General features: G+C 34.7%; 1 protein-coding gene across 14 annotated transcripts in view; it reads left to right on the top strand.

The window, feature by feature from the left end:
* The window catches only part of CNTLN (centlein), a 181667-nt gene that overhangs the window by 10054 nt on the left and 145678 nt on the right, over positions 1-25935 (top strand). For 11 of the 14 annotated variants that reach the window (XM_027910062.1, XM_027910047.1, XM_027910107.1 and 8 more), the window contains exons 2-3: positions 7159-7247; positions 17152-17236. In XM_027910062.1, the coding sequence (XP_027765863.1) occupies positions 7159-7247; positions 17152-17236 (174 nt within the window). Of the gene's footprint in view, positions 1-1541; positions 1591-7158; positions 7248-10395; positions 10514-17151; positions 17237-25935 lie in introns of those variants that run through there. The other 3 variants (XM_027910095.1, XM_027910090.1, XM_027910076.1) reach the window with 3 other exon arrangements.

Genomic DNA, 25935 nt, shown 5'->3' with positions numbered 1-25935 from the left:
AGAGAATCTGAACTGACAGCATGTAGCAGTGTAAGTTTAAACGTCCTGTGAGATACCAAGAACGAATCAAGTCTGTCACTTGCATGTGAAGCTTGTATGTCAGCTTGATTAAAGGCTTGAACTGTTTAGTCAGATGTGTACTAGATGTTAGGGCAGTCTGAAACAATCCACAGTAATGCTTTTCTTGTAGATGTTTCAGTAGTTATACCAGCCAGACTATTTTGTGGGGTTGCCCCCCTCTGCCTCCATGCCATGTAGTGTTTTGCATTTCATCAGTATGAATTCTTCCAACCTGACAATCCTGTGTTTTTAAATATTCGCTTCATCAGTATGTAATTATTACAGAATTATTACTAGAAATTAACAGTAAACTAATAGCGCTCTCTGTCCTCCCAACTCTTTTATTTCTGCTTTTGGGGATATCTGCTGATAAAAGAACTAAACTGAGACTTTGTGTCCTATACTTTTGTAGCGATGATTGGCAGGATGGGGGTGGGGAAGGGGTTGTTTGGATTGGGTTTGAAAACCTTGGAGTTTGGAGAGTTTTTTCTGCTTTGCTGGTATTCTCTTCCAGATTTCAAAAGATGGTATCTTCCTAATTAGTGAATAATAATTTTTAATGCTGCAAAGATTTAAGATTTGATATGAAGACTGAGAGTAGTTAAAATGCTTTGAAATAAATACAGTGAAACATGGAAAAGAATATTGATTTAAAATTGTAGGTAACTGAGATACTTGGTGTATGAATTTACACTAAAGAAGAAGGTTTTTCAGTTTATCCTTGTTCTCAACACTGAACGGTAGACATGGAAATAGAAAGTAAACCTACTTGTAAATTTAATACCCAAACTGTCATGAATATACAGTTCTCATGAGGGGAAAAACAATATACTGCTTAAGCATTTGACACTCCTTTTACTGCTAATTTAAAAGTTCTCCTATAGTAATTCAGTGTCATTACTTTAAAAAAAATGCCAGCTCGTATTCCTTGATAAAGCAGTATAAAAATACTCAAAATATTCTATGTTTAGGTCACTTTTAAGTTTTCATTAGACAAATAAATGCAATATTGATACAGTTTTACACTTTTGAGATGAAATACCCAGAGCAGTATTTATGTTTGGATTTCCCTTCCAAAAGGAAAATGAAATGTTTTAATTTAAATAAGGATATTTGTCTTTCACTGCTTATAAGTCAGAGGGATTCTCTGTGGTATATACTAATGTTTTATAAATTCACAACTTCATTTGAAGGCAGATATGCTTGCTGAGGCTAGTCATGCCATGAAAAGGTTGTTAATGGCTCATCTTATATTTGTCCCTGCTTTTGAGCAAGGGATATGCAGTGTGCTGGGGTTTTTGTCTTTCAGAACTTTTTAGTTCTGGCATGCAAACTTGATTGCAGGTTGAGTATCTTTATCTGACGTTAGATGTGTTGTGAGCAACGTTAGTTTTAATGAGTAATTTTTGCCAACTTTCAAATGACATCTGTATTCTGCCTTGTGTATGTAAGATCTCAGCTGTTCAAGGTACACTCCTGCTGACCTCTTGAGCTGTTAATGTACACTTGAGTAGGCCGAATATTCCTTGGGTAAGCTGAAGATTGATACATTCCAGGCCTTGACAGCTGCAGGGTTTTTCTGTGCCAACTTCAGGCAGTCTAAGCAGCCGTTTTTCGAAAGAAATTGTTTGGCTCCCACGGCCATTCAGGGAAGAGCTTTACCAAGTCCATTAATTCTGCCAAGAGCTTAAAAAGACTGCTTAAACTTCTTTTTGTCTTAAAACTGTAATAATTTCTAGCTAATACTCATTCTATTGTACAGAATGCTTAATTAATTATATTACTTACATTTAAATGAAACAGTTTTACCTATGAAAATGTTTGGCATGTTAAATATAAGAAAATAACATGGTCATTTAACATTCCTTGACTATTTTTTTAATACTACTTTATTGTCACAATAAAAAATTTTGTACATTTCTGTGTAAACTTTGTTAAGTAAAGGTTACATATTGTAACTGCAGCTGAAGCTGCTGTTTTGTTTGTTTGGTTGGTTGGTTTGGTTTTGGTTTTTTGTTTGTGGTGGGAGTTTGCTTGTTTGTTTGTTACTGGTAACATATAGTTGAAGATGCATATGTGTCCTTATTCTTTTGGCAGAAGTCCACTTAATTAGTGGACTATGCTGCTTAGTTTTGTGTACCTTTACAAAAATTCAAGTATATATCAAGTACATAGCTTTTCATGATTTAAATTAGAATATCTGGTGATGTAATTACAATATTGCTTTATAGTTCTGTTTGTGCTTGTTCTCAGGTTGCTGTAGTAACCTTTAGTGCCAGTTCCTGTCACCATCAAAAATAAACAACATGTATTGAAATAGCATTGGTTTGCAGTTTTGGAAATTCCGGTGGCTTTTAACGTATTTCCATAGCATTGTGAAGGCTTTTGTGTGTGTTTTGTGGTGATTGTTGTTGTTAGGTCTTTATTATTTAATGGACACTACTTAGTCTGTTCTGTATAGCTGTTTCTTTTAACTTTGTTTGGTGCACATTCAGTATTCTTTACTGCAAGGAAGATTTTTTTTTGTGATTTTCAAGTTAGTATCAGTTTTTTAATCTTGTTTTATCACTGTTCTTTTAGCACAGACAGAAATGTTGTGGAATTTACAGGTGATTAGAGGTTAAACCAAACTGCTTATTCAGTTAAAAAAGATTGTTTGTACCTGAGTGTTTATCTTGTCATTAGGAATGTTCACTGAAACTTTGTATTTTAAATTTATCTTTTAAATTTATCGTTTCTGGGAGGTTTGGCAAGGTTTAGGTAGAAAGGTGATTGTGAGAGATTAAATACGTGCTTGATGCTCAGCAAAAATTATGGCAGAGATGCAAACGCTTCCCTCTTCCTGTATTGTACATATATACATATTGTCCATTAAGAAAAATTCAGTATATACTAACACAGTTTTCCTTTTTGTTGTTGTGGGGTTTTTTGGATTTTTTTGTGTGTGGGTGTGGTGTTTGTGTTGGGGGTTTTTTGTTTGTTTTTGTTTGTTTGGTTGGTTGGTTGGTTTTTTTTTTTTGGTGGTAGAAGAATACTATGCTTAGAACTAAGTGTAGAAGTGTCTGAAAGTTGTGTGCTATTCTGTGTTCTTGCAATGCCTCGAACCATTTCCTAGCTGGGAATTGAACTGTATAGGAGCCCGCAGGGTAGTACAACAAGCAGACACTGCTGCTTGTAGGGAATCTCATGGTATTTGATAGTACTTCTTGCAGTCATAGAGAAGCCAAGTGTCTCAGCTCCTCTAATATACAAAAATATAAGCAGAAAACCTAGCAGCTACTCCCACGGTCCAGTATACAGGACAGTAAAGGAGAAAGCTAAAAGGAAGCATGATTATAATTAAATCTAACTTGTTGAAGATGCAAACAAAACTGATCTGAACAGAGCTCATGAGCTCATAAATTGGCATCAGAAACTTTGACTGTTTGCTTGACTGAAGATTTTTGAGTGTTTGCAAGTGGAATGCTATTAACACTTTTTTATGTTGGTTCTTCTCTCTCTGTAATGATTTCATGGCACTTAAACTAATTTGTTAGTGATTTTAAGTAGTTTAATATAAAATACATAGTGAATTCTGTATTAAAGATACAGAAATTGCTCAAACACTATTTGTGCTTCAGGCCTGCTCTCCATATCTCTGGTCATCTGAGCAATTTGAATTAAAATTATTTTGAAATTAGAATTAGATATAGTGCTTCATTTTTAGTGGTTGTCATTGTTCAAACATTTCCTCATACTGAAAATATTGTCATTTGGAGTATAAGAACTACTGATTTAATGTAACTCTAAATAATTTTTTAAAAAGTCACATTTCCATTGCTATTATTTAGTGACGTTTAGTTTGGCCACTGTTGCTTGGGCTTTGTTTAATTTTGTTTTTCTCCCCCTGGCTTTTTTTTAGATGTTAAAATTACTTAGAATCCAGGTTCTGTATGTATCCTAATGCTTTTTGGAAGCCTACAGCAGTTTTCCCAAATCTGAAAAACATTTTTATTTTTCATTCTGGAAAGAAGTAATAGGCCATGCTTGGTTCACAATGTACAGACATTGTGACTCTTCAGGTGGCATGGCAAGGCATTTTCAGGAGTTGGTGTCTTTTCTGAGGACACATGAAACAAGTGCACACTTTTTACTGTCTCTCAGACTAAAGCCATAAAAATTTAGAACACTGATTGCATGGGGTGATAGCATGCAATGAGAGGTTGTAGTTAGAAAAAAAAGGTGAATAACTGTCTTTTCATCTGAACTGAGTAACCCAATTAATATGATGCTTACTGTTGGCCTTTTAACTTAATTCTGAGCTGAAAGCTATATTTAGCACTTGCACTGAACAAAGACCTGGATACTGATGCAAAGTCATTTGAGTTCTTATTTATATGGTATATGGTTTAGTTTTCATATTACCTTTCTTCAAAAACTGAATGTGGTCATGCACCATAGTGCACCATAATCCAGTTAGGATTGCTTGCACACAGCAGGGTCACTTGTGGTTTTGAAAAGAGGTCTTACACTGCTAACCCGATTTGGTTAAAGAGAGATTTCGTTCCTTTCAAATGTTATAAAAACAGCACAAAGGTTGTTGTTAATTGTTCGGTTTTATTTTGAAATTAAAGAAATGCAGCCTTCATGTCAACATATTAAAAGCTGTGCACAACCCACCAAAGGCAGTTGGATGAAATTTCTCTGCTTTTATGAAGTAGGAACTCTTTCTGTTGTAGTCCATTCTGTGTAAGCTTTTAATAGTCTTGAATTCCAAGATCTTTGTGGCCATAGCCTTTGTTTTATTCGCTTTCTAATACATTCAGAAAGGTAGTCGGGTTTGTTGGTGATGTTCTTTCTTGCAGTAGGTGGTTGAATTTTTCTGACTTTGCAGCAATACTTGAATAATGCATCAAATCTCCATAAAGTTTCATTCATTGCTTGGTTGAAATAGTTGATGACAGTTAAACTTTTAAATAAATGTAAACTAGAAATTGCGATTGTTGAAGGAAGAGGTTGTTTTTTAAATCAACAGTCATGAATCCCCTCACTTCTCACTCGCTCAGCATTTTTTCTTATGTTTTCTAGTATGTTCAGCATTAGCTCATTTCTCTGCAATTAAAATATATGCGTTTCTATGGAAAAACATGTCAAAACTTTTAAAAACCTTTTAAAAAAATCTTTGAAGCTTTCCTCATAAATCACAGAAAAATAGGTGCAACTTTTTTTTCTATTTCTATAATAATTTTTAAAGTTTGTTGAATCCAGAATTCGATGTGTTTGGCTGTTGAGATGTTACTCTTGACAAAATAATTTGGACTCAGCAAACTGATAAATCTGCATAAAATCTGCTAGCTTTAGAGAGGTCTTTTGATTCTAAATTGAAGATAGCTGTTTTCTCGTTCTGAAGAAATACTACGATGGAGTGATTTGTTATGCACTGGTATTGGTACTGCTGGTAAAGTTCAAATTTCCTTCTTAGAAGGCAAAACTGATTGGGAGCAAATGAAGAAAAAAGACAGCACAAATTGAAAAAGCATTTTCTACTACTGAGTTTCACTCTAATCATACAGTGTGTGGTTTTTATTGACTCTTGTGAGGTTTGTCAAACTTGCAGTGGTGTTGAGCTGTTCTGTGTCTTGGATGACCATTGCTTTCAGCTGTGTTTCAAGTCACGGCTTCACAATACTGTAATCAAAAGTGCAATCTGTTCTTAAGAAATGAGAAACAGGAAACCTATGGAGAAACTAAAGAGTGGAGTTGAAGATAGGAACTCAGGTCTTCTGTTTCGTTTTATAATCAAGATAGTTGTGCAGAGTTGAGGTACTGTGCTGTTTGTTCGGATGATTTTAGTGAAGTTCTGGTTAACTAATGATATCTGTGGTATCTTACTAGATTATGTTCCAGAAGATTGGAATAAGAAGGAAGTAGATAAATGGATAGCTGTAATAGTGTTGGTTTTCCCTATAGATTGTGTATCGTCCTTATGCAAATTCTAGGGGTTTTTTAACATTTGAATTTGATATTAGAAAAAATTTCTTCGCACAGAGGGTTATCAGGCATTGCAACAGGCTGCCCAGGAAAGTTGGAGAGTCACCATCCCTGAAGGTATTTAAAACTATGTAGATGTCCCACTTAGGGATTAGTGGCGGACTTGGCAGTGTTAGGTTAGCAATTAGATGCATTGATCATAAATGTCTTAGCCACTGTAAATGATTCTAAAAAACTAGTAAACATAGCTGCACTCTCATGATTTTTGGCTGTTGAATAGACCTTGCTGCCAATAGATGGTTTTGGCTTATTAGTCCCCAGTTTAATGTTAGGCTGTGCTTTCTTATTGTTCTATTTGTCTTCGTCTTTTGCTGATTTTTATTTTTCTCCCCTGACATTTTTATATAATGAACATAGGGGTTTAGATTGTAAAATAACTAATATTGGTGCTTCCAGTAATAAAATGGTATTGGAATAAAAGTACACCAGTGAAATATAACAACTAGTATGTAGTAGAAAATATAAATCTCGGAAAGCTTTTATCTGACATTTAGTTTTCACAAACTTTCTGGAGTCTGTTTTTAAAGAACATTGTTTTCTTGCTCTCACTTGAGTGTTTTTCAGAAAATTTTATATACTGCAGGTTAGCTGAGTGTGTGTTAGAAGACTGATTTACTGTATATTTTGAAATAAAATCAAAGAGCTGCATGTGGTAAAACATATTGTTGAAGCATGTATTCCAGGCTTAATATGTAATACAAATTGTCTGACTGCTAAAAACAACAGTTACAAGTATACCAAAAGGCAACCTTGTTTGAATAATACCAGTTTCTACTGCCATATGTCACATTGTATGCTCTTTTATTGTTGATTGTAGGTATTTGTGTTCAGAATTCTGTATGGTTAAAATTTTGTTTATTCCGTAGAACTACTGGCTGTGTTTTTGTCATTCGCAGAACAGTGAGTCACTTGTAGGGAATTTTCACTACAATGCTTTTGGTTTTGGTTTTGTGTGTTTGTTTGTTTAGTAATTTTCTTTTTAATATGCTCAGTATAACCTTTTTGTCTGTAAAAGGCACAGCACACCTGTAATATATTTTTATCTCTTTTTTTTTCCTTGTTTTTAAGGCTGATAAAGAATTTCTGTGGTCTCTGTGGAAACACATGCAAGTGTCAAGTCCAGAGCTTATGCAAGCTGTCAGCTTGGCTGCGGAAAGGTGAGTTTGAAGATTTAACATGATACTAAGATCAACAACCAACCTCTTCTGCTGATACCATATTCTTTATCTCTCTAAGTGAGAACTATGTAGGTTTTAAAAATGTGTTACAAAAGTTCAATTGTTAAATTTTGTCCAAAGTGCCTAGAATATGTTGCAAGTTTTCTTTTTTGGTAGCAGCTGAAGCATACTTCAAAATCTTTTCTCAATGAGTTTTCTGTGCTGCAGCTGAATACAATTTTTAAATTATAAATGTACTGCATATTTTGTTTTTTTATTGAAAGAGCAGGAGGAGGTAAATGATATTTTCCAGTGTCATAACTTGTTGGATTACAGTTATATATATAAATTAGGTTTATCTGAATTCTTGATGAAGTGAAAAGCTAAGATCCGGTAACAGAAAAGGTAACTATCATTGAATTACAGAAATGCGGAGTTGGATGGGACCCATTAGGATCATCGAGTCCAGCTCCTGCCCTGTGCAGGACATGCTCAAGAGTCACACCATGTGTCTGAGAGCATTGCCAAATGCTTCTTGAACTCTGTCAGGCTTGGCGCTGTGACTGCTTCTCTGGGGAGCCTGTTCCAGCACCCAACCACCCTCTGGGTGAAAAACTTAGATACCACCTCGATGCACATAAACGTGATAATGAGCTGAATTTTTTTGCAATGATAGGAAATGTTTGTGAAACCATCTTAATGTAGTGTTTAGCTTATCAGAAGGCTTGCTACAGAAATCTCATGTATAATAATGATCTATTATCTATGAAGGTAAAGATATATTCTGTGTACAAGCTTTGCACTTCATATAAAGGCTCGTGAATGATACTTGTACACGAAAGCCTAAAAACATACTTCTGTTAAGGTGCTTATTTCGTGTTTTAATGTCCTCTCCTCTTTTTAGAGTAACAGTAGTGCCTTAGAACTACTCAAGACCTTACATCTATATCATACCTTTCTCATGCTTCTCCACATTATGGAATTAAGAGAGAAGAAATTGCTTCCACAGCATCTTTTTAGATGTTATCATTACCCCTGATAATGCTGGAATAGGTTTGGATAAAACCTGTTCAGTGTATAGTAGTTTTACTGATCAGAACTTTGAAATTTAGAGTTGCTTTGATTTGAGAGTTGGAACAACATTTTTCTCTTCAACTGATGTATCTTCAACTCTTTTTACCTGAGATAGTCTAACTGCTGCTTTGGAAATAATTTCTAGCCAGGATTTACCTGTGAATCTTCTACACAACCAAATTACAGCTCCATATATCCTCGTAACTTTTCCAGCTATAAGTTTCCATAATAATTGCCTACGTAGCTTCAGTTTCATGACTGTACCCTCTTCACATTGTCATCCTTTCAGAAAAGTTTTTATCTTCCTCCTTACCTTATAGCAATAAACAATTATTTTTTTGTTGTTATGTTAGTGTCAGTTTGTCTCATTTCTAATACATTGAAAAGCTTTCCAGGAATCTGCTACCTAGCACTGCTACTGAACAGAAAATTACAGGACAAGTGCTTTTTGGTTTTGTTAATCTGGGAAAAGGATTTAAAGGTTTTAAGAGATGGGATTACAAAGTAACAGTTACAAGCAAAATGATTCCGGAAGCATGTCACATGGGAGATCTGTGCTTCTTGCAGCCCGTTTCACTGTATTTTACATGTTTGTAACAGGTGAGCTGGAAATTAAAAATTTGTGCTCCAATCTGATAAAAAACCAGCTTAAGTCTTGGCGGCTTTTTTCCTTTCTCATCTGTATTAGAAGTAACACTGACCCAGTCATATCCCAATTGATAATACTTTCCATCTTGTCCTGGCCTTTGGGGAGATTTTGAGATAGAAACAAACAGAATAAAATGGATTTCAACCTTCTGTTGTTTCTTCTTGTGGCATGGATACCACCAGTATTTGCATAGCTTCATTTCTCAGTGTGTTCTTTCCACCAAGAATTCCATAACCGAGAAACTTTCAGTGCCCACCAAATCTTTGTTAGAGACTACCTGAGGTCAGAAGCCAGATATGGAATGGAAACAGACAATCAACTAAAGCATAGACATGTGTATCCTAGTTCATAAATATAAAGAATCAAACAATATCATCCAGTAGATTTCAGTAGATGAAAGAGACAACCAGGCTTTCTTTGTGAGATTACAGTGACAAAAATAAAAAGATAGAGGACAAAATGTTCATATGGAATCTTACAACTTATACCTCAGATGTGTGATGAAGAAAAAATATATGTATTAGGAGGAATCGAGTGGGCAGTATTAGACAATTCCTTATAGTATCTCTTTCCAAACAAACTGGGAAAATGTAAAAGGCATAATTTGGGGGATTAAGGGGGAATTAATAGTACCTTGCGATTATTTTTCTGATATTTTAAAATGCTTTCATGGTCCCAGAATAGAAGTTCACCTGCCCTAAAATTGTAAAAATGTAGCTTGTACCTTTTTATGGCTGTGCTGCTGATTGCTGTAATACATCAATGATACACTTTTCAGCAGTCTTTGCAATTCTTGTTGTATAACTGTAACTATATTCCCAATTTAGTATTCAGATATAAACAAAAAATTATCTTTACTGTGCAAATGAGAAATGCCTTTGGGATATGTAAAAGCCTCCAGGTATTTTCAAACAAGCCATTGTAAAACTACTACTCATGTTAGTATACTTTCCAGCTACTTTAAATACTATTGATCTCAGTATTATGTAAAGAGCACACTATTTCTAGTTCACTGCCTTTTTTTTTTTCATGATTTAAAAAATGTGCTAGAAAATACCTCTTATTAGGCAAATGCATGTGTGAACTGAAATGAAATTGGGGTTCAGATGAGAGTATCAAAGGTTTTGAAATATTTTTGCGAACTTTGGAACTCTGGTTTCAGACACTCCTATAGTACATGCGATCTTGACAAGTCAACAGAGTAATTTTCCTCTAGGGATTCTACTTGACTCCTTTCCTTTCTTCTAGAAGGGAATGTTGCAGCATCCATTAATGATCAAACTGTGACAGTGATTCAAGACTTTGTAGATGTACATGGGGATTGTATTATGCTAGGTGACACCCTTACACATACTTATATTTGGCAAGCTTGCCTTACATAGATGTTTTTCCACACCTAAATTTCGACTGTGATGTATCTTACAGGTCTTAAAAAAGAGAAAGAATGGATTTATCATTTCAGAAACAGTGGCAACCTGAATGTTAGTTCTAGTGATTGAGAGTTTCATTGTTGTTCTTCCTGGGGAGTTACATCTATCGAAAGGTGGGCAAATGGACAAAAATGTGGCTGAAAATCAAGAGATCATAAATAACCAAAGAATTTTTGGGAAGGTATTTGCAGGAGATTATGCTGTGGTTTGCAGCATCCTGCAAATAGCAAATTTTGGAAGAAACAAACAAGTTGACATAGATTCTTCACTGACTGACAATATGCAGATGTACTGAAAATGGCAAGTACTTTTTATATAAAAGGATAAGTGTGGGATGTGAATGAGCAATATAGATTGCCAGTGGCAATTGAAAAATAATTAAAAATCTGTATCTTGCATCTTATGAACGGCTGATAAATATCATGCAGAAGTTTTCTGAAACCACCATTTTGCTCTTGTGCAAATTAAGAGGAAACAGAATGATAGGAAGACAAGGAAGTAAACAAGATTCAAACCATTTTTAAAGGCCATTACTGTTTTGTTACTCTGAATTTAAAGTAAAATGGACTCCCCGGTTATTATCACTCAATAAAGTGGACAGAATAATAGGGTATAAGAGTACAACCTTTCTGTCTAAGGTCAAATAATTGTGATTTTCTACAGTTAATGAAAGTTTAATATCCTGTTTCATTAAAAATTCTCAGAACATTGAACATAAGTCAACATTCCATGGAGAAGAAGATATTATGCAGTTTGCATGTGTGCATATCTGCATATCGGAGCACAAAATATTGACATGATAATTGCAGTCAAGCCTGATTGAACAGCAGCCTCTGGGAATTCAGCTGGTGTTGTACCAACTGGATGGCTGCTCAGGACACAGTTTGAAATGCAAGGTGCAAGTTAGCACTTTATTCAGCACAGGCAGGCATCATTTAAAAATCCTTGGGGGAAACCCTGGTGATGTGCAGATGTTAAAGCAGTCTGTTCTGAAGTGCTGATATTTTGAACACTGAAAGAGACTTGTGTATTTCAGATGAAAAATGTTTGCAAAATTGTTAGGCAAAAATGTCACCATTTTCTGTACTCCTTTAATGTAAAAACATGTTTAGTATTTTATGTATGTTGCTTAAAATAAGAGGCTTTAATAAATCATCTAATTAATTAAATCAAGTTGGAGATGCAAGAAACACTTTTGTAATGATGCCTTTCCATTTTGATATATAGACATAGAACTGGCTCTGCACATAATTTCCTGAGGAAATAATTTCATTTTATGCATTTTATTTAGATCTTAAATTATTTTTGTATAGAAACAAAAATAGGTGTGTGCAACTATGTTATAGAAAGTAACAGAAAAGTGCAAAATATGTGGTATTTATTTAAATTCCTTTTTGCTCCTCACAAATATACAAAAATATATTTGTAAGTGTTAAAAGAAAAAAAATTATGTGTATCAATTGTACTTCATCATGAAGTATAAGGATCTTCTAGGAGGTGAAATAAAACTTGATTAAATGCAGACTATTTAGCTCTGGAGTTTTTTTAGCATTTCTTAATACATGGAAACACAGTAAGGTTTCTTCATGAAAGATTAAGGCATAGGTTCTATTTCTGCTAACCACTGACTGTGCAACCACAGAGATGTGACTGTACACAATAATTACAGTATTGGTGCCATATTTACATTAACACTGACAGTCTGTGCTCTACAATTTCACTTTGCACATGGGTGATTATTTCTATTTAATGCAAACATAGAATGTGTGTGTTTTGGAAGTCTGTAAAATAGTTGAAAGTTGAAGTACAAGGAGATAAGGTAATCAAATTAAAACTGCATCAGATAAACTAATATTTTATAGCCTTACTAGTTATGTAGCCTTTTAAAAGCAATGAAATATCTTTCAAAAGTATCACTGTTTCTGGAAGCAATTTATTTTGGTTAGAATATACTATTAAAATGTAGCCTTTTCTCTTTTTACCATACTGCCCACAGTTCACAGTGTAACCTTAACTTTCGGTTTAAGGACAAATTTGTAGATGTGTTTTAGTTTTTGACTTTTTTTGGTTGATTGGTTTGGGTTTTTTTAATCCCACTGTTTGTAAAACTGAAAGGACGAATTCCATGTAACATGTAAACAGCAAATTAAATTTGTTAGTTAAAATTATTTTCATTTAGGTTATGTGTGATGTAATTATATATGACTGTGAGTTAGTTTTTCTTAACAAATGGTTAGATACTTGACTAAGACCTGTAGTAGGATACAAGATACCTCTATGCCCGTAATGCTTTTGTGAAGATTTTAGGAAGAATGTTGTTTTAGAAACTTAAACAAAATTCTGGTTTTTAAAATATTAGGGTTTTTGATGATTTTGTACCTCATTCTTAGTTAAACATTTTCTCACAGTCTAATGTTTTATTTGTGACAAAGCATTAAAATTGTGCAGAACATCAAAAATGTTGTCCTGCTGTTTAAACAAGTAGAGCATTAACACGGGAAAAAAATCATAACAGAGGAAAAATGTCAAGCTTAAGAATGTTTTCTCAATTTCTTCATTTTTGTGGGAGCAAGCTGAATCTCAATAATCTTTGTATCTAAAGGCATCTGTTTTAAACATGTAAAATAGGTAGTACTCAGGAGAAAACTGATTCGAGCTCAAAACTTGTACAAATTGACAGCCTTTCTTCACTCCATTTTTCATACTAAAGAAGTCTGCAAATATTCTTAGCTCACATCATTATTGCTCATCAGTGATTCTAATTAGCTAAACAGGAGTTTGTCTCAGTCATTGATCATCATCAGCTTCTTGACAGTGCCTGAATTTCTGCCCCCTCATATTCCAGTGGACTTTTTAAAATATATTTTAAATACTTAACAGCTCAATTAATAAAGTTCTTTGAAGATTTTTTCTTAATATTTGTTACCCTTCTAAAAAAGAGGAGGTGATTGCTGCGGTTTCCATCAAGTCTCATTTCAAGGTGCAACTGCAGATCCAAATATGATATGTAAGTTCTAGTCAGTCATACTACCTTATGGGGAACTATCCTGTGGCAGTTATGGAAAACAGTCCTATATCTCCAGGAAAAACTGCTGATAAAGTTGTATATGAAGTTTCAATTTGTGTTTTAGGCTTCTGACAACATCCATTGTGTGGTTATATTGTGGTAATTAGAACCTTTCTCTTTAGCTGTGGGTGGTAACGTGTGAAACTGTTTTTGGTGGCATTACTATAGCCTGTGCTATCTAGGAAGTCTGGAAAAAAAACTCAGAAAAATAAAATTACTTAAACTTCTCTCATTTATTACAGTAATGATCTATCTGTGTTTATAAACTATGTTCCTTGACATATTTGTTCAAATAGTGTTTGACTAAGTATCAGAAAAGTGGAAAATGCTGCATTAAACTAGTGAACCATTGGCTAGTGTGTGTCTCTATTACAGGCATATTTTTTGCTTTAACAGTGATCTGTTGGGTTTTTTTTTGTTTTCAGTCCCAGACTTTATTCTTCAAACCAGTTTCATGCAAACATATCCTAAAGTCAGAGGGCTCCATAAATTCTTGATTACCAATAATATACCAGAATTGGCTGTGCATACTATTTTTTGAAGCAGTTTGTTCTTTACTTAGTTCTTGGCTGGCTTATTCACTTTCTTCCTAAAGAAATTAAAAATAAATAAAGAACAAAATTACACCCCCATAACTGTGAAGTTCCTTAGGGCTGAGAAGCCTACCTAACTGACCAGATTTTCATATCAATTAGTGCATTAGATAACAAGTTTAATAATACTCCTCAAGTGATAATTGCATAGTTGAGTTAGGAGGCTAGCTGATTACCCAGTACTGTTGTTTAACTGAGTCTTCTTGTAAGAAAGATTGACTTTATGAGAGGAGATGATGGTCAGAGTTGGGAAGACGATGGTATATTGTGGGTAGTAGGTACAGGGTGAGTGGTAGAACAATGATTTAATAAACAGCTGAATTAAAACGGAGAGGGAAATATATCACTGGGAACAAAGAATGGTTTGGACTTTCCAGCTAGCAGTTAAGGTCAGGATACTTCTGAGAACTGGAGACAGTGCTGTTCGGTGGTTCATGGGGTTTGTATGTTTGTGCCTTTTGTGGTATGATTCTTCTTGTGTCTGAATGCTGCTATTCTAAGTAATTTGTAGTAAAGACTTTCTTTGCTTTGTGTCATCTGAAGCTCATAGAATTTTGGATCAGCCGGTTTTGTGTATGTGTCTAATCTTAAATTCTTGATTTGTCTAGCTATATTTAAGACCTGAGGAAACTCTGAATGTTATAATAAATAAACATATATTTATGTTTAGACATATATTGATATAGGTCCATCATTTGCTCAACTAGATTATGGTGTAACTTGCTTATTGGAGAGCAATACGTTCCTCCCAAAATAGTTGGGGTTCTGATTACTGAAACTGTTGCCTTTGAGAAAAGGTGCTTGCTGATAGCCATTAAGAACTCCACAGCAAAGTAATTAAGTATAAAGAAGTACTGATATTTTTATACTGGAGCAGGTTTGGTTCGCCTAAGTTGAGGAGTAATGTATAGTAGCTATCATGAAAAAGATGTCTGTTTCAGGTATATGCACAAACTTCTTTGATAAGTGTTTTACAAATAATGTATTCACACACATTTTTCCTTACTAACTTCTGCTCTTTAAAATTGTCTGTTATGTTTTAGTACAAAGTATACAGCTATCAGAAAGTTGTCTACCATCTTGCTGAGAATGTGACTTCTGTTAGCTAGATAGGTATTATAAGCAGGGTGGATGGGTTCATAAACTGGTATGTTCAGAATCATGTTTGTTGTTTTGGCTCTTGTGCTCCATTCCTTTTTTTTTTTTTTTTTGAGAGACAGCACAGCATAACCTTTGGAATACATCAGATAATTTCATAATTTAAATCAGAATGGATTTCTGTTATCACAGTCTACTTAGTTCCATTTTTGAAGTATTCAAAGATAAACTGAAAAACAGTCAGTGCTTCTTATTTTGCTGCTCATGTGTTCTAGCAACCTATCATGACAATTCCTTGATGTTTTTGACTGCAGGTGATCAGATGCTTTGAGGTCAGGATCTGATGTTCATTTTTCTGTTAAGATTCTACCTCAGTTAAAATGTTAAATACATTTCAGACATGAAATGTCTTTTGGAATACTTGTTTAATATTCATGGTTTGACTTTTCTTTGCTCATTACAGTGACTGAATTATTTTCTTTGTGAAGATTTTTTTTTAACACCATACAACTGCTTAAGACTATTTCCTGTATATTTTTATTTCTCCTAACTAAATGTAGCTTAAATGCATGTCTTTTCAGGTAGGTTTTTCTTAGCTTTCCTCAAGTCCTACAACGCAACAGCTGTGTTAGACTTGCAATAGGAGAGTGCTGCTTGAAGTCCTTGCCTTGAGACCTCAGTTTCCAAAGACATCACTTGAAATTCTGTACCATTTTTTGTTTAATTCTTTATTTACTCGAGATCAGACTAGATGTTTTAGCAGTCATAAAACTTTATGAAAAAAACCTATGTTATTGTGGGGCCTGTGATGATAGTGCAGTTTAGTCTTTAAAATCACCACTAAGAGTAGATTACATGGTAATAATAATGAAGAAAAATAGTTCTCCATATATCTACTATCCTTTTGGTCACTGTTACAGAATGCTTCAGCAGATTAAGCCTTTTGTGTACAGCTCAATATTTTCATCCACCTTAGATCAGATTTACAGATTCATGTACCACTGTTTCATTCACTTCCAGCTCAGAAACATTCCCATTTTGGAAGAGCAAAAGTTGCACAAGTAGGATTTTCTGGCTTCTATAGATGGCTGATAATAGCCATGATGAAAGTTTAACTGTACTGTGAGAAGACGAATAATCTGAATGAGTTCCTACTTCTGTCACCGTGGGTTTGGAATTACCTCAATTATTTGGCCATTTGTAGGCAATCTATGTTTCTCAGACCTTTAGTTGCAGGTATATGCTTGTGCCAAGGAATCTTGGAATATCCTTACTATTGCAACATTTGTTTTCTTTCTGCCTAAAACAGAAGCCAGTGAGGGCATCAATATTTAAAACTCAGTTAAGAAATAGGATAACCATGAGATGAGGTAGTTTGTAAATAAAGTGTTAATGACTTACCAACTGACATCCTACAAAGTGTTCCAGAGATGATAATAGCTCTGCACTTAATAACCACATAAGAGTGGCTCTGCTTATCCCTGTTACCCAAGCTTTTGTGCTGTCTTTTTTGTTTTTTTATCCTGGTGAAAGTTATAGATTCTGTCCACGTAAAAGTTTATAATGATCCATGATGTTCAAAAGTGTTGTTTTAGAGAAATGCCTTTTAACTGCTAGAAGGATTTAACAAATGCAAGCAGTTTAGTGACTCTACATTGCCAAGAAGAGAAAAAAGCATTTTGCTCATTCTATGTCCATTGAACATTTTCTGCATTTGGGAAAGAATGAGACAGATAATGTCATCTGCTTAAAAATGTATTTTAAGACCTCTTACTTCTGTTTCTTTTTGAACAAAGTTGTGTTAGCTGTTTACAGATGTAATTTGCTGTCACTTGCCATATGCTCCCTGATTAATTCTGCAAGGCCTGTCAGCTTCAGATAATTTAATTTTCTGTGCTTTAAAATGACATTCATTATCAGGACATGAAAAATTCAAATTATTAACCCCAAATTATGACTAATAAAGTGTCTGGGTTTTTTTGTTTGTTTCCAGAGAAAAACAGAAAGCCGAAGTCAAGGACAGAAGAATTTTAGAGCTTTTGGAAGCCAAAGACAGCAAAATAGAAACCCTAGAACAGGTTTGTATTATGTTTAAACAGAGCGGTTAAGAAGACTTCTCATTGACATGACATTTATATTTCCTAAAATGAGAAAATGGCTTACTGTCATATCTTAAAGAGAAAGTTGCAGATGATTCAGCAATTATAGTCGCCTGATAAATAATTAATTAAGCTCTTCTGAGTTCTTCAAACAGTTATCTGTTACCTAAATGTTCCTGTGATTTTAGATGAAAATTTTTCTGCAAAATTTATTTGGTCATTCCCTCATTTTGCCTAATGGGCTAACCTACACTTGGATTTCAGTCCAGAAGAGCTCTGACTATGTTCAGGGATGTAATGTGCCCATGCGTTGGAAAGATTTGCCATACTGACAAGTACAAAAAAATAAACCTGATGCGCCTTCTGCCTGACAAAAGTGGTAGTGTTTCTGGGTTTATTACTAAATAAATTAATATTTAAATTAATATATAGAAAATATATACATTATAAATACAATGATGTAGAATAGATACATTATATATGATTATATAATAATTTATTTTATGTATTAAATAATATACAGTACATTATCTGTATACCCTATATAATCTATGTTATATAAGCTGTATTTTATATAATTATATTTAAGATATAATATATTAAATATAATAGAATGTATTATATTGCATATAAGATGTAGATATATGAAATATGTAAATCTATATAAATATGAAAATTTAAAATAAAATGTTGTTTATTATTAAATAAACTTTTATTTTGTATTATAGCAGTGGCTGAAGTTTCAGTGTGTTGTCATATCCTTGTGGCTGTATGTGTGATGTGTAATGTGTTTGGTGCATGCACACACATTATTTTGATAAACCAGTGTAATGATATGATCCTGTATTTCTACCCTGTCCCTATCTGAAAGACAAAATTCTTGTCTAAGATATTTATAGGAATATCTGTGCAGTAATGTGCTTTTAAGAACGGTTGCATGTTGTGGCAGCTTCTGAACGTGAAGTGCGCATCTGCATGACATTGTACTCTGTGGTTTCAGATCAATTTCAGAAACTGAACCTGTAATTGATGTGAAATCTGAAATTGATGTGATGCATTTACATCATCCACATGGAAGTGGAGAGAGGTTGTAAAATATAACTTGATCCTTGGTGAAGTGGCATCCAGGAAAGAGGACTTTTGTCAACAGGATGGGAGGAACCCTGGATATACATACAAACTAGGGAATGAGAGGCTAGGGAGCAGCCATACAGAAAATCTGGGGGTCCTGCTCCTGGTCGACTGCTGAATGTAAGTCAGCAGTGCCTTGGCAGCCAGGAGGGCCAGCCGTGTCCTGGAGGAGCATCAGGCAAATCATCACCAGCCAGTCCAGGGAGGGGATTGTCCCGCTCTACTCTGCACTGGTGTGACCTCACCTTGAATACTGTGTGCAGTTTTGGGTGCCACAATGTAAGAAAGATACTAATCTCTTAGAAAGTGTCCAGAGGAGGGCAACAAGATGGTGAAGGGCCTTGAAGAGAAGCCATATGAAGAGCAGGTAAGATCACTTGGTCTGTTCAGCCTGGAGGAGAAGAGACTGGGGGGAGACTTCATTGTGGTCTACGACTTCCTCATGAGGGGATGCAGAAGGCAGGCACTGATCTCTTCTCTGGGATGACCAGCAATAGGACTTGAGGCAATGGCCTGAAGCTCTGTCAAGAGGAGCTTAGTTTGTGTATTATGAAAAGGTTCTTCACGCCGAGGATGGTTGGGCACTGGAAAAAAACTCCCCAGAGGAATAGTCACAGCACCAAGCTTGATGGAGCTCAAGAAGCATTTGGATGATTTTCTCGGGCACGTGATGTGATTCTTGGGGATGGTCCTGTACAGGGCCAGGAGTTGGCCTTGGTGATCCTTGTGAGTCCCTTCCAACTCAGGATACTGTATGATTCTGTAATTCTAAGAGATGAGGGGAACAGAAGCTGTTGTTTTGGTGATTGTCACAACTGTAATGCAGCCCTTTCAGTTGGCTTCCCTTAGAGTGTCATTGACTTGGGAGGTGGGTTATGAAGGGCACCAGATAGTGCCAGTGCTGTAAATAAAAGCTGTGTACAGAGATGATGTCACTCTGACCTTCTTGCTTATCCATTGGCTGGAATGCTACGAGACTGAAACGAGAGGGATCATTTTCTTAGTTTTGCTGATTTGGTAATCAAAGACTGGAGGTGGCATAGAAAACGTGTTCTTCATTTATTTTGTTTTACTGGATTTTTTCCTTCTTTATTCATCTAAGGCGGAAAAAATGCTATTTTTGTAATTATTATGCAAATAACCTGCTTGTGAAAATGTGTATTTTGATGGTAATGACAACGAGTATTCTTTTCTGTAAAGTACGGACAGCAAGACTTCAAGGCAGTGTATTGCAGTCTGTGTATTTTTTTACGTGTATTGCTGTGTATTGGTTTCATCTCAGAAGGTGAAATTACCCAGTCGTGTCTTCTGTTGTTTGTCACTTCCCCTTCGTGCATCATACAGAGATTCAGGGGCAACAACATATTTTGTCGTAGGGTATTTTTTTACGAGGAATTTCTGATTGGCTGCCAAACAGCTGATTGTATATAATGTTGCATAAGGGAAAAGGAAAATAAATGACTTATAATTCAGCATGAATGTAAGCTGATACTGCTGCCAGAAACATCAAGAAAATCCTACAAGGAGAACATGAGGTGGTATTTCTTCTCTTGTATTCTGCTTAAACTTTATCCTGATATGCTTAAGAAGACTTTTAAAATTGCTGTAAATAGAAGAGTGTATTCTCCACAACCTAGGTGAGATCCAACTCGTTAGTTCTACTGAAAGCTGAATGAGCTTAATTTGTAATGAGATATTTCAAGTGTTAGAACGGTCTCCATTTTAATGGATATTTCTGAAAATCAACTAAATTAATTTGGAAACTTGTGATGAAGAAGTAGGATGGTCTTTAATCATGTTTGTATAACCTAACAGGGAAGAAAAGTGCTTAGATGTTCATGAGAATGGGACCTGTGCCCTGAGGGGTAAAAAATCAGTGTAAATCATAGTTTTTCCAAACTTCTGCTGTGCAATATCTTTGGAATACAGTACGTGCACTGACCTGCTGTGTACTCAGTACATCTTCAGTCATGTACCTTTCCTAAATTACAATGGTATAATATTTTGTTTTATATAAATAAAATAGAATAAGACTTTTTTCTTGACATGAGTTTATTGCATAACTTAATAAATATTGTGTTAAACATTTTAAATACAAAGTAATGTGGAACATTTAAATACGTACCATTCAAGGTTTCAAATATATTTATTAAAGCATTTAAGTTATTTTTGTGTATTACTGCACATAAATTCTGTAAAAAATATATATTTTTTTAATTTTTGTCTTTTTAATTGGTTGCCTGGTAACTTTTGATCCGAAACTCCCAATTGGGCCTCATCTGGCATATAGATATATTTATTCTAAATGCTGTTTAAAATCTTACTGTGGTTAAAATCTTACTCATTTGAGATTAGTGTCTGGATTGTTATAATGATTTTTTTACTATAACTTTTGTTTCATGCCATGGCTCAAAACTCTTTTCTCAGTGGTTATGTATCTCTGACGTATATACATCACTTCTGTATGTGTTTCAAGGAAAAGACTTTCTAATTACTACATTTAAATGCATAAAACAGTCTCTTAGAATTTTAATTATTCGTCTTCTGAAGACTGATAGATATTTTGCTGCAGAAATCTTGTTTCATGCTCCCTTTTCTTTGGAAGCATTTTTCACCAATTGTATTTAATTTATAATAATTGTGTATGTTTCAAACAGCTCACTGGTACTATTTTTTTCTTAAAAAGTAAGGTGAGGTTTTTGGAGGAATGTAGTAAATTTTTAAATCCAAACAATTAGTTTAATGAATAATGTGGGAACAGAGAACAGTCTTCTGCCATTCATGCAATAGGTAAATTAAAATATCTTAACCTGTTTTCCTTAGAAGACAAAATTAAAGACATGTAAAAATAGCAGTAAACCTTTTCTATAACATTGCTAATTAATTAGGTTTCAATTTAGATCTGGAGGAACTAAAGCTAATCTTTTTGTCCTAGACCTTGTAATGTTTCAAAACCTTATCAACTGATTATACTCTAGAGGGGTTAAAATAGTACTAGCTTGCCTCATTATCTGCAGTTGAAAATCTTCAGCTTGCTGTGCAAATCTATATTAAAGCCCCTTTAATGGGTCCAATTGAAAGAAGCATAATTCTACCTTTAGGCATTAATTAACACTAATAAATTTTTCTTAACTTTTGTACCTTCACATGATTGTATTTTTCTTTGTAGTGAAATGCTTTTGTTAAATTAAGACAAAGGTATACAGACATTATTGCCATTTAAACACTTTATTTCCAGTAGCATATAAGCCTGATTATTCTTGTATAATGAGGGACATGAGGATAATTTCAGTAATAAGGAGTTCAAATGAATGTGTCAGCAGTGATGAGATTATGCAAAGTTTATAAACTCTTTGCAAAAAAAGTTTATCCAATGAAGGAGATTTATGAATACTTCAGACAAAGTATGTCTGAGGACACTAAAACTTTTTTTTTGCCTTAAAAAGTTCATTTAACTTAGTTTGTACACTGGAAAAGGCATCAGCCTTCAGTGGTGAAATCTGTGTTTTATGTAGCACCCTTGAACTGCATCAGTGAATTATCATATGTCTTTGTACCTTTCTACTTGCCATCTACTAGTTAGTTTTCTCATAAAATTAAGGGAAGGAAATCTTGTTAAGGAGCTTATCTTAGTGAGAAAGATGGGAAGGAATATATATTATTCACGTAGTTGAAAGCTGGTGATTTTGGTTTATTGATAGAATGCTACCTGAAGTAGGTAGTATGATGGCTGGCTAATATCTGTGAGCTTATTTGTTTGAATAAATTAATAAGCTGTGAATTATAGTGTACCTTTACAGTTCATTAGTGTTTTTGTTTAAATTCCTAGCAGGAATGCTTTTTCTACCCATTGAAAGTGTGTTTCTGTAAGGTAGATAACTCCATTTTGAGAAAGTAGTTTTCCTACTTAACCCTGCAAAAAACCAGCTATATTTGGTATTCCTGCAGGTATATGCTGTAAATGTGTGCTTTACCTTTTCAGTAATTTGTCTATGTAGCCACTCCTGAAGTTGGCTAAAACTTCTGGATCTTTATAACTCAGCCTTCATATTCTTAGTGGTGCTTCTACAAAACAAGTCTGAAATGATAGCTGCAAATGGATTAGACAGGAAAAAGAAATAGGCATTCAAAGTAAAGAAATGTGAGATCTCTTGTCCTCTGCTCATTACATTAGTTTGAAATGCATGATTTCTTCAATATTGAGCAGAATATTCAAGCCTAGAAAGAAGAGGTAGGTCATCTTTATGATCTCATTCATCCTCTTGGGGGCTACTGTCTTGTTTGGGAATTTGTTTTTCAGTCCAGGTAAGAACAGTTATCGTGTAGCCAATGAGTTACAGTAGGATAGCCTTTTTTTCTGAGGTAGAAATGGTTTCTGAGCCACTGGAATCTGCTTTTACTGTAGAAGAGATTCACTGCTTAACTGTGTTCAATATACCATTTCATTGCTGTAGTGACACTTTTTTTTATAAGTTCTAAAGTCAATATGTTTTTAAGAGGTTGAAGCTGGATTTTATTCCCCCTTTGAGGATATTTGATGAGGAAGATTTTCATATATCATAGCATTATACTGGAATACAGGCAGATTTCCTCAAGTTCAAGAAAATGGTTGTGCTTTAAGGATTAAGTAGCAGAAAGAATCAGGCAGTGCCCTGTGAGATTAGGTTCTGGCCTTGCGAATCTGCTGACAACACTTAGGAAGGAGCTTGTTGGAACACTTGGTCAGAGCAATGGCTGTTCTTTCTTTGCTACACCTGGTCTGGCATAATTGATGTATATGGGTGTAATGAAATGCTACTGTGTCAGACATAGATGCTAGTATGTCTTGATTCCTGCAGATCTCAGATTGTCATGCACATTTCCAGAGGCAGAGGCTAAGAATGTTGTATAAGCCTTCCTGGAAATGAGACTGTAGAAAATAAAAATCCAAACTTAATTCCATCAAGATCGTCCTCTTCAAGGAGGATAAGAGAAAAGCTCATTTAGCAGATTGTTGGATTTGGTTAGGAGGTAAAAAAGATACTTTGAATTTTCTATTACCTGGCCTAGAAGGCTGTGCTACTGCTTATTTTCATGATGTGATTGCTAAGAAGAAAGAAAGGCAAAAAAGAAAAATCAATTTATTGGGCAGTGGTGCTTTACAGCACTGTGTTATGGGTCATATAGAAAATCTGATCTGTCCTGGTGCACTGGATCACTGGCTGTGGCAAGACTGTCAGATTATATTGTCAGTGTTTGCAGTAGTTATCCTGAGAGCTGTTATACCCTCATTAGAGGAAAATGGACAGTAATCTCTAAATGTAGCAGATGCATTGCTGCAGTACATGCTATACTGGTTGATATTGATGCTGTATTTATTATCCCTCTAAAACTTTTGAATTTTGAAAAAATGCTGTCTTATTTACAAATTAGAGGTGTGTTTTTGTGAAAAACTGCTTCTGTATCCCCTTTACAGGGCAAACAGCTTCTGTATTCCGTGTTTCAGAGATGGAAAACGTATTGCAAATGTGCCAGAAACAGCATTTGGCTCACTTACTAATGCAAAAATGCAGCTACTGTCAGTGTTTTCTTGCACTGTACCTTTGCAGCAGAACGAACCAGGAGAAAGCGATGCAAAGGATTGCAAGATATTATCAGAAAATATCAGTAAAGCTTTGTTTTAGTGGATGGGAGAAAGAATGTGCTGCAGTGGAGTTGTAAGGAGTGCAGGTTGAGTGGAAGGAGATGGTGCACATAAAAAAGTTTTGTCCATGCTGTGACCTACTCAGTAGGTTGTTGGTGAGAGATGGTTCCATTGCTGCTAGAGAAAGTGAGGTGCTAGAGTTGCAAGGGTGATACACTTCATAAAGCCACAATTTATTTCCACCATGTGTTCAAATACTGGAAAATGCTGTCAGGTGTTTCAATTAAGATACTAAACTTTGCTGAAGACACCAAATTAATCGTGTCAGGCAAGTCCAAAGAGGGCTATAGGCAACATGGTGTTTATAGTAGATTATGTTGTTTGACCCTTCCTTAATCTGTGGGTCAGGTGAGAATTCAGGAGCAAGGCTGACTAATAGTAGAGGAGTAAATACCTGCAGGATGAAGTCAGCTGCTCATATTGCTGGTCTGCTTCTCTGTAGAACCATTTTACTTGATCCTCTTAGAAAAGAGCTTTACAGAATCTACATTTTCTGTTCTATTTCCTGCAGAACAGACCTGCCCTTTTCCTCCAGCACATAAATGGTAGGAAAACACATTTGAATGGACTGTGTTTTAAGAGTGTTTTCCCTTGTCTGCATCTCTAAGTTACCATGTTTTATTTCATGTCTAGTATTGATAGAAATAGGCATTCCAAAATTCTCATTCATTTTGGCAATTCATTTATAGGTGCCTGCTTGCAGTTTCATATTACTTTTCATCAGAAACAATTTTTTTAATTGTTTAATCTCAGGGAATCCTGGAAAGCATGGGATTGGATGAGGAAGAACAAACCAACTTCTGCTAGTATGAAAATCCAATGAGCTCCCCTACTTTAATTACTCTCTATTTGTGCTTGGTTTTTTAATTTATTTAAGATTGTTCTAGCAGAAGGTTAGGTATGAAAAATAGGAATTAATAATGGGATATGCATTCAAAATACTGTTGCATGAGTTATATTTTAATTCATTATATGTCAGTTACTATTTTTCCTTGGTTTTTCATCCTTGTTAGGAGTCAAGTTCTAAGTTGGATAGTTAGCTGTGAATACAAGTATCTTCTGGAATCTGTCTACTGTAGAATCAGGTAGCACTGTTGACATTTTACTTTCAGAGCAGTATAGATTTAAAAATAACTTCTGATTTATATTATAACTAGCTAGTGTCATTTTGACTCTGGAAGGACACTCCAGGCTGCAGAATGCAGCAAATGACTTTTATAGCATATGGTTACCTTTTCATGAATTATTTACATGGAACTTCTGTTCATTCTACATCTGAAAATAATTAAAGAATCTAATGAATAGTCATGAGATGAAAGAGAGTGGATTTCTTTTGTTCATTTTATTGTTTTTTTTTCTTTTTTTATCTGGGAGAACTGTATGAGAATACGACTGACTTATTTGTTAAACATACATATGAGTGTTCAAGTTTAGAACAAAGAGGACTAATAGAGTTGTGAAATTAAAGGGAGATTTAAGAAACCTAAATCAAGGGAAGCTATGAGATGTTACTGGCACTTTTTTAGTGGTGTCTACTTATTGTTCAATTCCTGCTAGAAACAAAAGGAGAAAGTGGAAGGAGAGGAGAAGTTAAGAGTGTAGTAAGTCAACCTCAATTACTTGGTGAGGAAAAAGATGATGAAAGGGAGGGAATAAGTCACAAAACATTGAAATCGAAGTTTTGACGAAAAGAAAAATGCGAAAGAAATAATATTCTCACATTTAAGCTTTAATAAAATAATTTCAATACTAAATTAATTTAGTTTCCGCTTAAGATGTCAGGATTTCTTTAAATTCAGTGCTTCTGAGAAAATATTTCAATTTTTCATCAGTTTGTATTAATTTTTACTATTTTTCATGTGGT

The sequence above is a fragment of the Empidonax traillii genome, unplaced genomic scaffold (genome assembly GCF_003031625.1).
Source record: "Empidonax traillii isolate 1590-97213 ecotype Southwest subspecies unplaced genomic scaffold, ASM303162v1 scaffold28:size2823434, whole genome shotgun sequence".
Taxonomy (NCBI): domain Eukaryota; kingdom Metazoa; phylum Chordata; class Aves; order Passeriformes; family Tyrannidae; genus Empidonax; species Empidonax traillii.
Note: the sequence above shows the minus strand (reverse complement) of the source record. Positions and strands in the feature narration are given on the sequence as shown.